The sequence below is a fragment of the Coloeus monedula genome, assembly GCF_965178545.1.
Source record: "Coloeus monedula genome assembly, chromosome: 2".
Classification (NCBI taxonomy): domain Eukaryota; kingdom Metazoa; phylum Chordata; class Aves; order Passeriformes; family Corvidae; genus Coloeus; species Coloeus monedula.
The window spans coordinates 46,463,397-46,477,587 of NC_138782.1; the positions used below are offsets into that span (position 1 = coordinate 46,463,397).

Here is a 14,191-nt window from a genome sequence, read left to right on the forward strand (position 1 = left end):
TTTAACTAGCAGTAAATCCATGAGAAAATGAAAGTAGTCACCACATAATCTTTTACCAATAATACTTATATTAAAATATACAGAAAACACAGTCATTACATTCTGATCTCCCACTTTTAATGTTTACTCTGATCTTTTTATCTTGTTCGGGTTTGGCTTGGTTTGTTTGTTTTCTGCTTCTCTGGAAACAGCAAATTTATCTTTTCATCTATGTAAGCAAGGTATATATAAGGAAATAATTAGTTACTGAGCAGAAGCTGCTTGATAATGATATTAATACTTCAGTAATGCTGCAAATTACTAGTTTTCTAGGATTGGTGGTTCTTCATGCAAAGCTTTAACTTTACATTTCAGACAATAGGTAGAACCATAAATCTAAATGACAACTTGTACAATATCTCATTAGACCAACATCTGCAACCACAGGGTGTTACAGTTGCTTCTGTTATGGCAGCAGAACCTGAACCACTTGCTGCTCAGGGTGTTAAAACATGGACATGAACACAAGCAATTGAACACACGGCAACAACAAAGTTATGAACAAAATTTCTTTGTGATCGTGGTTCTCACCTTTTTGGATGCAGATTCAGTCCTATCTTAGATGTGCTTGTAAGTCTGAAATAATTTTGGATCAGAGAAACTTAAAGCAAGTTTTTGCTTCAGTGTGCTGCTAAGCAAGTTGAGAATGGAAAAGCAGAGTGATATTGTGAATAGGGAAGATGATGTGATTCATTGTACCCAGGTTTGTGTCCTGATGGAGGAGCTTGTTAGTGAGTTCACTTAAAAACAGGTGCAAAGTCTTTAGAAAGTGAATGAATACACAGCGTTCTCTATCTGCAGTATGGGCAGTGTCTGTGTTTTGTTGAAATTGGAAACGATGTGCTGCTTGAAATTTCAGAAACAACTATTTTCAGATGCTACAGTATGTTAAGCCTGGAAAACTGCAGAAACACTGACTTTTTCTCCCCCCTACAGATGATCGCCAGCAATTAATGCCGGTGGGCTCTCTTCGTAAAAAGAAGCTGGCAAAAAGACCTGGATACATGAGGCCAGAAGCTCAGCGACAGATCGACTTTCAGTCCCTGGGTGCCTGCACAGGGTTCAGCCCAGCAGAGCTCCAGCACGGCAGGCAGCACTGTGGAGGCTCCGAGAACTGCGCTGGGCGCAGGCAGTGCCAAAACAGCGTGGAATTCCTGCGCTGTAGTGCAGTGAGTAGTGCCGTACCTCCTGCTAATGGGGTAACACCACTGGCCACGACGGGAAATACGCCAGGATGCCACGAAAATTTTTCATGTTGCAATAGTCCACGGTCAGATAGCGCGGGGATAGGGGTTTGCCCTGCTGCCACAACAGGCAAAGGAGATGCTTCTGCCGTGTGCTGTACATGGCAGAAAAGCCACAGCACTAAAGTGAGCAAGCCCTCAAACATGTATGCTTTGGATCAGACAGAAGTGAATAACAACTGTGAATATCAAAACAGAGATGGTATTTCTCATTCTGCTGGTGCACATGATAGCTTTAGTTCAAGTTTCAGCTTCATACAGCTCTCCCTGAAGTCGGCCTCCGAAATTAATGATGTTGAAGGCAAATCTATTGAGGAAGCTGAAATCGTTCTGCATCCCAAAACCACAGGAAATCTGCAGAAGCCAGAAGAGATGGCACAAACTCATGAGCACTTGGGAGATTTGTGTTGCTTCTCCAGGTCCAGTGAGGATTTGCAGCATGAACATGAGAGTCCAGTCAATGATAAATTACAGGACTGTGAGACTGTCTTTCTCTCGGATATAGATGCAACATTTTCATATTCTACAGATTCCTCAGATGCAGCATCTGCTGGCTCTTCTGTCACCTCAGGGTATGAAAGTAGCTTTAGTGACCATAACTGGGATAATTTGATGAAAAAATATGAACCAGTGCTACAGGATTGCTTGCTTGGCAACCGCAGTACGTTAAAGGTCAGTAATCTCACTTTGTTTTTGATTCCTCTTCCTCAAAATATTTTTATTTATAGTGCTAAAATCAAAGTTTATGTAGGAGTTCAGATATTACTGGCTTTTGTGGCCTTTGTTCAGAGTTTTACAGTAGTGTTCTGCATGATAAAAATGAGAGAACAGGTTTTGTTTGGTCCTTTAAAAATAGGTGATATTGTTGCAGTACCCTATTCTGTGTTCTACTGGAACTTTGATCCTCTCATTTCTAACATCACACAGCAGTTTCTGACTTCAGTAAGTACCATTTCTTTTCACAGGTGGCTGTTTTGTCTGCAGTTTGGGGTATATGTAGTATAAAATTGGGGTGTGGTAAGAACTCTTTTCTTGAAGTATCATGATTTAACAACACTAAAATTTTAAAATGGAAATATTTAAGTTGAGCCAAAGATTTCTAGGAATTAGTCAACTTTGTGAAAGTAGTGTGTAATCTAATAGGTGCTCTCCCCATATGAAGAAAAATGGGGGTCAAGTCCCTGTCTCCATGTGGGAACTGAACCTTTTTGCTTTTCCCCTTCCACTCCAGAGGAGTAGTGGGCTGGTGAGTCAGAAGTCTTTTTGCATATATGTATATACCCACATTTATACCTACAACATCTACAGGCAGTGTCATTCACTGTGTTCTTTGTAGGAGAGGCGTGGGGAAACTTTAAGAAGGATAGCTGTGTTATATTTTTATGATAGTAGGGTGGGCATTGGAGGAAACCATTCTGAGCTTGCCTGATCAAAGGAGCCAAGTGTTGGCTTCATTGTGCACACAGGAAACAGTAATCTGGAGACTGATATGGACACAATAGATTTCACTAATTTGTTCAAGGTGCACTGTGTGGGTAGTGGGGGTTTTGTTGGAGTTTTTTTGTCAGGTTGTTTTTTGGTTGGGTTTTTTTTTTTTTTTTTAATATTTTATTTTAATTGTCTCACTAGTGCCTGAGTTTCTTGGTTGCCTTTCAGAAACTCAGATCTTTGGGGAGACTTTGCACAAACCTGCTGTCTGGGTAAGACAGAAGGCTGAGAAATATTTAATCTTTCTTTACTTGCCATGACATTTGACCTGGTCTTATGATGGTCTCTAATACTTTCTTTTCATAGATGATGTGTGTAGAACTCAAACTAGATTCTCTTATTTACAGACTTCACACACATTGACAAGGAGCAGTTTCTTTGGTTTCATGCCTGGAATTGCAATGTGCACATAGTCTGGGATGGTTTGGGAAATTAATTCACTGCAAATTTGGGAATATATAATACAATCAAAATAGGAAATGATTTTTCTTTCTTTTCAGTATTGCTTATTTGATAGGCACAAAAGAAACATTGCTATCTTTAATTTCTGTATTCATTAATTCATTGAATGGAGAATTGGGGATTTGGGCCCTCAGATGTCTTTGCCCTTGGTTAGCCAGTCGTATATGTTTAATTTGAAGCACCTTCCTATTGTAATGATAATGAGGAAGTCTCAAAGTTTTCAGAAAGGAACAAAGGCAACCGTAGTCGAGAAAAGGAGACAATACCAAAGTTGTTAAAATTATGCTTTGTCTGTACTTAAAAAGTGATCTTCATTTGGTACATGTATAGGACATGCCACACTGAAGCAGAAGCAGGTCTTTGATTAGTTGAGCTCCAAATATCTCCCCAGCCTGCAAATGGAAAGCACTTTACAGTGGCAGCATCAGTCAGTTTGCCGTGGGCGTGCCTGGGCTGTGGCACCCAAGCAGACTTTAAATGACCTGCCACTGTGGTGCATGATGGAATAAACACTGCCAGCAGCAGCAAAGCTGTACTCTCGCTATAGATGGTTGTTATACATCATGTATATGAAAAAAGTGTCACTTGAATCATTCCTACTGCAGGCTGCCTTAAAACTCTATAAAAAGTCAGGCATAAAACACAGAAAATAATTTACGGTGGGGATTCAGAGCTCCTCCCTTCAGTATCATTTGCATTCCTCACCAGCCTCAGAGAAAAAAGATTGGAGTTTCAGGAAGTGAAAACCAAAATAAAGTAAAGCGCAGAGGGAATGGGAATGTATGCATCCTATAGCCTATTATTAATCAAACATTTTTGGATACTGTTCCAGCTTTATTTTTATAGTTCTTTTCTTACTAGTCCACTTTCACATACCATGTTTAGAGGGATATCCTGAATTTAAAGGTTTGTTTGTTGATTGTCTGATTTGTGTGTTGATGTGCAGTTTTGACAACTGAGTGCTTCTATTAAGTTGTTGACTGGCTGTACCTATTTTTCTCTATGCAATTTAGAGTTTAAATATGGGGACTGAATATGAAAGAGCTTCAGAGAAAAGGGCAATCTTTTTTAAGTGCAGGATGTCTGAAGTATGGATTTTAATGCTCTCCCAAGCACTTTCAGGCTTTGGACTTTGAGAATATATGCTGCTTCTTTCTCCAGGCTCATCCTTTTCAGGGCTGATAGTGGCTTGTTTGGTACAGGTCATGCATAATTTTAATAAGAAACACATTCCAGTCTTGTAACTGCAGCTGAGTTAGGCTGTGGCTGTCATGGCAATGAGGAGAGGAGTAAACCTACCTTCTAACCAATTTCTTTTAACAGCAGAAACTTGTAAAGGCCTTACAAGTTTTTAGTAAATGTAGAACTTTGGTCCAGATTCTTGATGTTAAGGAAGAGAAGCATTAACTTTTGAAATAAGACTTTGTTATGGTAAGTTTCTTTTGGAATGTGAGAGAGCACTCTGTATGTGGTTCGTGTATTCTTAGTGTTCTGCTTTTTTCCCCTCATCTAGCATTTGCATTGCAAAAAGGCAAATATCAACATTATGTAGATGAGCCTAAATTGTATTTTAATGAAACATTTTGGGTGCATGTGAACACTCTTTTCTGACCCATAACATGAGTATACCTGTTCCAAAGTATTCATACTGCATTTCTATTTACAGAATAAAATGTAGTTTGCATATGGAAATTTTATATTTGTTCTCTGCAAAACTCAGGTAAAAAATTGTCAGAATGAGCTTGGGAACACAGTTGAGTACAATGTGATCAGAAGTAGATGTCATGCTGATAGAATCCTTTAATAATCGTACTTTCATTTATTCAAAGGGTGAAAAATATCCTGCGATTGCACGATCTCCTTTGCTTTTCAAGAGATACCATTTGTTATTCTCTGTATGTGTTTGGACTAAAGCCATGCTTGGCTCATGTAGCTGCAGTTCAACTGACTTCCAGATAGGTCTGTCTGCTTAAATACTGGGATTTACTATCAAAATTTGGCCATTGTAGTGATGTAGTAATCCATTAAATTTCTATTATGTGGAGGTTAATAGCCTACATATTTTTAAATGCAGCTTCATCATAACTAACTTTTTTTTCTTTGCATAGTTAAAATCCTTGATCTTACGGCTTCAGAGGCTTCAGGAAAAAGCAATAGAGGAAGATGACTATGATAGAGGTGAGAATTGCTCCTCCCTACTCCCCACTGGATCATGCTGCTTTTTTTTTCTTTCCTTCTTCCTCTATTAGTTTTATTTTACATTTCCTACATAGCAGTGAGTAGGTGTGCAAAACTAGTTCAATGAACTGTATTGTTTTTTCTGTTGTATGGCAGGAAAGAAATTAAAGTAGGTCAGCAGCAGGTAGCAACAGTTTTTATTTTCTTGAGCCACATCACCATGTGGGGAGGTTGAAATCCAAGTACCTACCATCTGGATCAGCTGTTTTGAAGCAGCATGACTGAAAAAAAAAAAACCTGCAGAAATGAGTGGAAGCTTCAAAAGGAGAAAGGACAGGCACTGGCTGCTGACAGAGTGAGATTTGTTGTTTGTCACATTTAGTCATGACCCTACAACAGGGCTCATAGAAATAAGGTCAGTAGCTATTACAGAAGTGAATGATACTGTCCTGTAGGATTAAGTTGAAGTCCACTGAGTTCAATCAAAATCAGCTAGAGAATATGGTGATGATATAGCTGCTGGCAAATACCTATCTTGGAATAATGCTTTTTCTTTCAAATGCCTTGGCACTTCTGATAAGCTTTGTGTGTGTGCCCATTAATAATTAGAGCATCTTTTAACACACATTGGGTTTCTTATGTTTCCTGTTGTGATAGTCTGTGTTTAGGTACTCATATTTTGATAATCTTGAGGTTCTACGTTAAATTCTTCCTGCTGGATCGATCTTCAGTGGGAAGAGCCCGCAAATGTTTCATTAAAATCTGCATGGTCACTTCAGAGAATAAGGGTGGAAAAAGATAACTCCTTTCCTGCCACTTTTATATTCTCTGCTTTTAGGAACTGGGCAGTGGTCAGACTTGTGGTTTGCCTCTCCAAATTAATGTGTGATGCCCTGCAGTTGTTCCATGACTCTGTTTTCTTGCCCCCAAAGGAGTCTCCAAAATGATGAAAATGTGTTTTAATAGTGTCTAGGGTGTTGGTGTGTAGTGCTTTTGCAAGAGTGTTGGCCTCTTAAAGGCTTGCCTGTATATAGGAGAAAAGTCTGCTACTGTCACAGGTCATTCTTTTAGTGAGGCATCTCCTAAAGGGGAAAACCTTTAGGTATGTTAAAATCTGAGGATGTAGTAGATACTTATGGGTTTAATCTCTGTCAAATAGACATTATTGATGCATGTGCTTTACATGTGTAACACTCATAACTCTTCTTTTTTAAATGCCTGTGGGCTGAGCTCACAGTTGGAGACTTCCCAACAGCTGTGTACTCGGTGTGCATGGTTACCACAGATTCCAGCTGGGATATCTAGGCAGTCAGCCAGTCTGACAGCAGTATTTCAGTGTATCAGGTGTGACATCTCCATGTGATGCCATACAGTCGTTGACCACAGGGAAAAATGATGACTTGTGTTGAATCTTTCCCAGAAAGCTCTTGTGTAGAATTCCTGGGCACTAGTCTTCTACCCTTAAATAAGGCCCAGCCTTCTGTTGACTGTCACTTTATCCTTTTACCCTTTTCAATTCCACCCTAGTTATCAAGCAGGGTTAGCACAGAGGGTGGTTTGCAGAATCTTGCATTCATTCCCCTCAGAAAAGTAGTCTGGCTGAAATGTTATTTCACTAGGTGGTGTGGGCACAGAGAGGAAAAGTGGTAAGGAGAATCCACAGGTGGGATTTCTGTTTTCTGTGTGAAGTCTGACATACACAGAAAACATTTGTGCTGGTATGGAACTAGATGCTGAGGTTCTTGAGAGACTTTGACTTGGGTTCTCACATCCCTTTGAAAACTAGAAGTCCATCTTGACACTGTTCTCAGAAAATGACATGCTTCATGTGTGCATGTGACCAGGCATCCTTAATTTTATCAATTCCTAGCATTTGAGTTCTTGACCTGCTTCTGTCATACTGGTCTTTGTTCCACTTCTGATAGAACTATCAACCGGGGTTTCTTTTGTGACTGCTTTTCATTGTTTTCATGGTAGCTGAACTGGCTTCCTTAGTTTTCCTTTTGTGAAACCCAGGCAGTGGATCTTCAAGGTAAGACTTGCCTGGAGAAGGTGCAGTGCTGCAAGGAGAATGAGCTGTGACCTTCCTTCCTCATCTTGCAGTGGCACAGCTTTCCACCTTTGCTTTTAGAGCTATGTTGCTGCTCCTGGTGGAGAACAAAGTCTTCCCTGGCATGAAGTTTGTAAACTTGTTAAAGAGCTTACAAATCAGCCCAGTACCAATTTCTGTTCAAGTGAAATCTGTAATTAGCCTTCTTTGAAGAAATCTTATTGCCAAATATTGCTAGCAGGGAATGGAATTGCTACATGTGCAGAGCCATGATGTGGGGCCATTTATGCCCAGTGTATTATCAGAGGGTGGGAGAAGTGGACATGGTGCATGGGGAGGGCTGAGGACATTTTAACTATAATTCTAGAAAGAAAATTACTGATCCTGTAATTTGGGAAATGACTGAGTGTAGAGTGAGTCCTCTGTTAAGGGCAGAACTGTTTTGAACCAGAGATGATGGTAGTGCTGTGCATGGTGACAACACAGGTCTTGCTCATTTGGAAGTGCTGCAGGGGAAGGATAGTTCTAGTGTGATAAGAATAGCTGTAAAATGCCCTGGACATGCAAGAGGTGAGTAGAGGGGAGGGAGAGCAAGTGGAGGAGGGGTATGTGTGGCTAGACTCTCAAAGGGAAAATTAAATTGGCAATAAATACATTATCATGTGTAACTACTGCTTTGGTGGTAGAGTCTCCTCTCCAGCTTCAACCATAGTCAAGAAACTGAAGCAATTTTCTGACTCCAGCTCTTTAAGAGTCATCTAGTCTTGCAGGGAAGGCCTCTTGGTGAGAGGGAGATGTGTTAGCACTTGAAACTTCTCCAAGTGCTCAGAACTGGTTTCTGCTGTCTGACGCTGCAAACTTCACACCTTAAGGAAAGGCAAGCATCACAGGTTTGACATTGTTGCTTTCCTGCTCTACAGAGCTTTTTGAAAGCTCCTGTAGTTTGAGGTAGTAACTGAAACTGAATTACAAGTAAAGTGGTGTCCCTACAGAGAGGGAAAAGGGATGCACTATGTTTTCAGTTGTGGCAACAAGTCTAGGACATGTCACAGAAATAAAGGCAAGCTTTTCCCCCTGCAAAGCAATGGACAAATATCTTGTTGCAAACAGTTTTGGAATAAGGATATATTTGTTTTTCCCCCTTGAAGAAACACAGAACAAATGCATGCTGCTCGAGCTGTTAGAGAACATGGTGAGTGCCAGGTTAATGTTAATGAATTAGCATTTATTTCCTGAATGAGGGATGATTTTTTTTAAGGGCAGCCACAACCCTCCATTGTTGTTTAAGAGACAAGGGAATGCCTGTTTAAGTCTTCAGCTTGTTCTTCCTAATTTTTCCTTTCTTTGGGTGAATCTCTTTGCTTTGTCTTCATCCTCCCCTTGGGCTTGAGAAGTGCACAGCAAACATGACTCTTGCCATTGCTTGGTTACCTGTGCTGTGCTTTCTGAAAGACCTGCCTTGGCATGGTTAGGGTGTTGGTGTAGAGGAGCTTCAATCAGTCATTCCCATAACTATGTTTTTCCCTACACTTTCTGGCAGTGCCATGTGTGTGGGGTGCGGGCTGTGTTTGTTCCGAGAGCCTTGGAGGCTGCTCGGCGTGGAGGCCACCCCGTGTCCCACATTGGGGCTTGTGTGCTAGAGGTCATGGTGCTGTGAAACCTGCAGGGTGTTCTCTCTCCATGCTGTAACTGTCGTGGGTTGTTTCAAATGCAGGTGTTCCTCGGCTGTGAAATGCTTGTGTGAAATGCATATTCAGTGAGACAAATATGCTCAGTCCCAGTGTAATTTTAAAGAGGAACCATTAGGATGTTATGTGTTTTATTGCTCTTGCTGTTTTCAGGTGCTGAAATATCAGGAAATAAGTGATTTTTTTTTTTTCCCCTGTATTTACTTGTGGTCTCCTCTTGATGGCCACATTACTGTATATTTTTAAAGCAGGTACTATACCATGGGAATATAAGCATTTTGCCTTGCATAGCATATAGGAAAAATTGGTCTGTTCTCCAAGGATCACTTGGAATGTTGTCATGGCTCATTATTCATGATGGAGCTTGACAGCTCCAAGGTTAAACACACTGCTGAATACAGGAGGAAAAAAAAGAGACTGTGTATTTTGTGTCTGTGGGAGTTGTGCTTGCAGTGGGAGCAAGTGTATTTTGCTCAGTACAAATCTATTGGCCAAACATTTGAATACCTTTTTCCTGTTCTTTGCTGCTTGAGATCCTCAACCTTGGCTGGTGCAAGAGGCAGGTGGATTGGTAACTGTCAGGACCAAGTCTTGCTGCTGAACTCCACTACTGGCTCACACACCATCTTGTTACTCAGAAAAAAGTTTCCTCAGAACTACTGATTATTTTAAATTATTATAATTATTTTTTACAGAAATTTTTCCTTTGCAGATGCATTGCTTGCAACTGGTAGGGAATGCTAATTCCCCATGCAATTCAGAGTTAGGGTTCTTCAGCGAAGGTCATTGAGCAGATCAGAGCAACTCCTCATCAGTCCAACATGACAGGAGGAACACAGAAACATTTATGCCTGTGGTGGCAAAATTTATCCTCTCAGCAATAAGGATTCGTGCTGTAGATACATTTAACATCATGTAAGCCTTCAGTTATTTTAGGTGAGTTCTCAAAGGATGAGCTGTGTGAATTGGTGAACTGCCATGGACTTGGGCGCTGTGTGCTCTGCAGACAAATCGTGTTTGCATATTTTTGCTTTATTTTTTGCTCTTTGCTTGTGCTCTTTAAGACCACTTAATACCAATCATCCTTTCCATGTCTCAGGATCTACAGGGCATCAAGGACAGAAGCCTATGGTGTGTAGGAGTTTGAGTCTCATTTTGCACATTTTCACTTAATCGCCAGAATAGGAAGGGAAAGGAAAGACTTTGTAGCTGTTAGTCTCTGGTAGGTTTACACCAGAAGAGGTGCTGTTGCTCAGTTGAACCAGCTATTTAAGACAACTGCAGAGAGAGTAAATGAGGGAGAATCCTGCTAAGTAATGCTTGGGTTGAAAATGTTAAGTGGCACTCAGAGGAAGGCCTTTGCCACTTCTTACAGTGGTACTTGCAAATGCTGAATTTTGCAAAAGCTCTGAACACCTGGCCAGATGTGTACCTGTTTGGCCTCTACAAGTTTCTTTTTGCAGTTTAAACTGGAACAATATTTTTCCCACTTTGAAGTACTGTTTCTAGTCATAGCTCTTAAACATTTGAACCAATTTGATATTCAAGCAGGTGGGTGGTGTGTTGTTCTTTTTGTTGTCTTTTTTGTTTGTTTGTTTTTTAATTTTTTTTTTTTTGGAAGAGCTGTTTGTAGATGAGGGTTGGATAGAATCCCTGCTTTACTGTGCTTCTATTATTTTGAACTAAAATGCTTGCTTGACAGATGGCTGCTATAACAGGACACAGAAACGAAGGCAACTTGGCTTCTTTCTGAGGAAGGACAGCGAATTTGAGAGAAGCTATATCTGGAAATAACTCTCGAAGAACATGTCAGTTTGGATTGGACTTGTTTCAGTGTGGCGTGTACCTTTGGAAGTTGAATCTTCAAACCCAGCTGTATACTTAGTGAAGCTCTCTAGCTGAGGCTGCTGGCTAAATAAAAAGTGGTGAATGCTGGAGGAGCAGAGCTGCTGTGACACAGGAGACTTACTGCAAGCTTGTAACTTGCAGTTGCAGGCCACTGACTTGTCAATGGGTTTGGGGTAGATGGAGCAAATAAAGCTTTCTGTTATGCCACACTGTCAGAGCCTTGTTTCACCACAAGCTTGTAGAAGCTTCTTGAAATCTGTGGGTAAGTCTTCTGGGTTTCATTTTTATAACTTTCCTGTAAAACTGTTAAGAGGATGGGGGAAAAAAGGGCCTGTACAAATTTTCAACCCCAAATCCTTGTGGCATAGATCTTGTTTATCTTGTCTTACTCTGATGAATTCGAATAACCTCCCCAAAAGAGCCTAGATAGTTAAGGATAGTAAATGCTTATGTGAAGTATATTTTAGACTTAATTTGCCTTGCAACAAAACAGAGGCAGCACAAGCCTTGCACCTCTACCATCTTGTCTGTGTTTCTCTAAGATAGCAGACTGAAATGAAAAGACAGAAGTCTTTTTGCACATATCCATTTTTTGTGTGGTGCTAGTTGAAACTGTGGACCAAAATGCTGTTGTTCAAATCCTTCATCTTGGCTTCTGTCCACAAGCAGCAGTAACAACATCACTGTTTATTTTTATGCAATCTGTGTTAGGCCTATCCTAACAGTTGTGCTGGGTTTGTTTTTTCTTAATCACAAAACTGAGCAGGAGTCACAATTTAAAGGTACGAATTTCCTTATCTCACTGTCAGGTAGACAACTGGAAAAACTTCTTTTAATACTAAAATAGCAGTGACCAATGCTTATGAGAGGGAGGTCTGGTATGCATTTCAGGGTACTTTGACTTCTTGTTTTTTAGTCATTACACATGAAACACATGCATCTTCAAGAGGTTCTTGAAACGCTTTTGATGTGAATCCTTATTTTATACCAGTTGTTCTGTTTCACATCAGTGAGTGTCTTTGAGGTAGAACCAGATCTTGCTGTTGGTCTGGTTATACCTCCACATTGAGAATGCAGTTGTGTTTTCTGTATCTCTAATTCCTTAGCCAATGTTGGAGCAGAAACTGCAGTCATGCAGTATCTTGCTTAAACTGTACAACCTAAATATTTTTTAGGAAGTGGTAGTATTTTATGGGATTCTCCTATACTCTTGTATTTTAATCTTGGCCAGAGTGAAGAGGTTCAGCTCCTTGTGTTTCTGGAAGCTGCTTAACAAAAGGAAAATTGCTGAAGTTTTGGCATGCAGAGTGCTTGGAAGCTTTCTCTGCTCCTGGCCATCTGCTGTCTAAAACTGACACTGCCGGGCACTCTCCTAGGGTAGTCAGGCTCTGTTTCCCAGTCCATGATGCAGCCAAGCTGTTCCCAGACAGCCTGGCTAGTCTTTTACAAATGAACAAGCAATGACAAAAATATGAACAAAATAAGCAACTATAGGTAATTTAAGATCTTACTTTCTGAATTGCTGTTTGAAGCATTGGGTTCTGATGGGTGTAACTTGGGAGAAGTGTTGATGTGCTATCTGGACAGTACCCACTGAGTGAGTGACATGGCTCTCCTGATACCCAGCCAGCCCATCTGCTTACTTTGCACTTGAAAAACAAATTTTATATTCAGGACAGACTTATCTTTCCCCAGCTCTTTAGAAATATTAGCACTGGATAAGAAAATTGTGTTTCATTTGCAATATGACCACTGGAGACAGCATGGTTATTAATTCAACCAACAACTAGAAACTGATTTTGCTGCCCTTGTCTTACACTTAAGATATAACAATTTTAAGGGAAGGGGGACATCTGCTCTTTTCAATTATTATCTGCTTAATAAATGACTGGACATGGGCAGAAACTTCTAGATGTCATGATAATGCAATTTCTGTGTGAATTTGGATTTAAAAGATGATGAATGAACGGGACTACCATTTGAAAGCAAACATGAAAATCTTCCAGTGTGAGTCCTCTGTGGGGAAATGATAATGCTCCTTGCTGATTGTTGGATGGTGTCTGGTCAAATTCCTTAACAGGATGTTTTGTTGGAGATCTCTGCAGCCCTTCCATTGCTTTCCAAACTCCTCTGCAAAGTGGGATTGCCTCAATCAATTAACTTCTGCTTTCTCTTCAGATTTCCCTCCTGTCCTTCATGTCCATGTGTCCCTACCAAACTGCCCACGTAGTGTTCATAGTTCTGCAGGTGTGTCTGTACTCTCTGATGCTTCACTGCCCTGCCTTTGGCATATGCAAACTTCTGTGTGTTTCTTTCTTATTATTAACTTGTGGAAGGTAAAAGTAGCAAATGTGGTGTTTCATGGAGATCTTTAGTGCTCTTAGGACAGTGATAGGGTTGTGGCAGTAAGCTGTAATAAAAATGGCCAAGTGGGGAAATTTCAAATTCCTACCATTCTTAAACAATAGCATGTGTTGGACAAAGACTCAGTGAGTCTATAGGAAATGCTGACTGTAGGAGCATCCAAACTGATGTCAGGTAACGTGAGCTTTAAACTTGCCTATCAGTTTAATACCAGTCAAGATTGCTGGTGGGTTTTGATTTGAAGTGTGGAAAGTAATTGGAACATCTTTGTGCTCAGTGAGGGTTTTTGGAATGTGAAAAAGTAAATGAAATTAGTAAGTTGAATTGGTTTGATGTATGGCAAAGTTGGGAAAAAAGCAAGGTGGGTGATGTGGAGGCATAATTCCCACACTATGTTGGAGCCACATACAGGTAAAGATGTACAGCCTTTTTTGTTTAGATCATGGCAGAATGTACTATTGATCTATTTGTGGGTGTTCATTTGTGTGTGCCTCTGGCACTGCAAAGTGCCCCTGTATGCCTCCCTGCTAATAATTCCCTGGAGAAATAACATCTTGGAGAAAAGGCTTCAACACTGGGGTTGCTAGAAGCTCTTCAGAGGTCACTCAGCCTCTTGAGAAACTCAGTCAGGGGAAATAAAGAACAAAACCCATTTGGGTTTATATGTGCTGTGGCACCATACACAGAATCTGTTGCCTTGCACCAGCATCAGGGAGTGTGTTATATATTGAAGCATTCAGGATAATGGTATCAAGAATAAGAACTGATAATAAAATGAGTGGGTTTTTACCTGATTAATTTTTTTCATGATGTGCTGTACCTAAAATGTT

The 14,191-nt window shown here is 40.4% G+C and overlaps 1 protein-coding gene across 1 annotated transcript in view; it reads left to right on the forward strand.

Moving 5' to 3' along the window:
- DISC1 (DISC1 scaffold protein) overlaps nt 1-14,191 on the forward strand; it is a 189,585-nt gene that overhangs the window by 17,658 nt on the left and 157,736 nt on the right. Inside the window, exons 2-3 of the mRNA XM_082276713.1 lie at nt 976-1,955; nt 5,342-5,411. Of these exons, the coding sequence (XP_082132839.1) occupies nt 976-1,955; nt 5,342-5,411 (1,050 nt within the window). The remainder of the gene's footprint in view (nt 1-975; nt 1,956-5,341; nt 5,412-14,191) is intronic.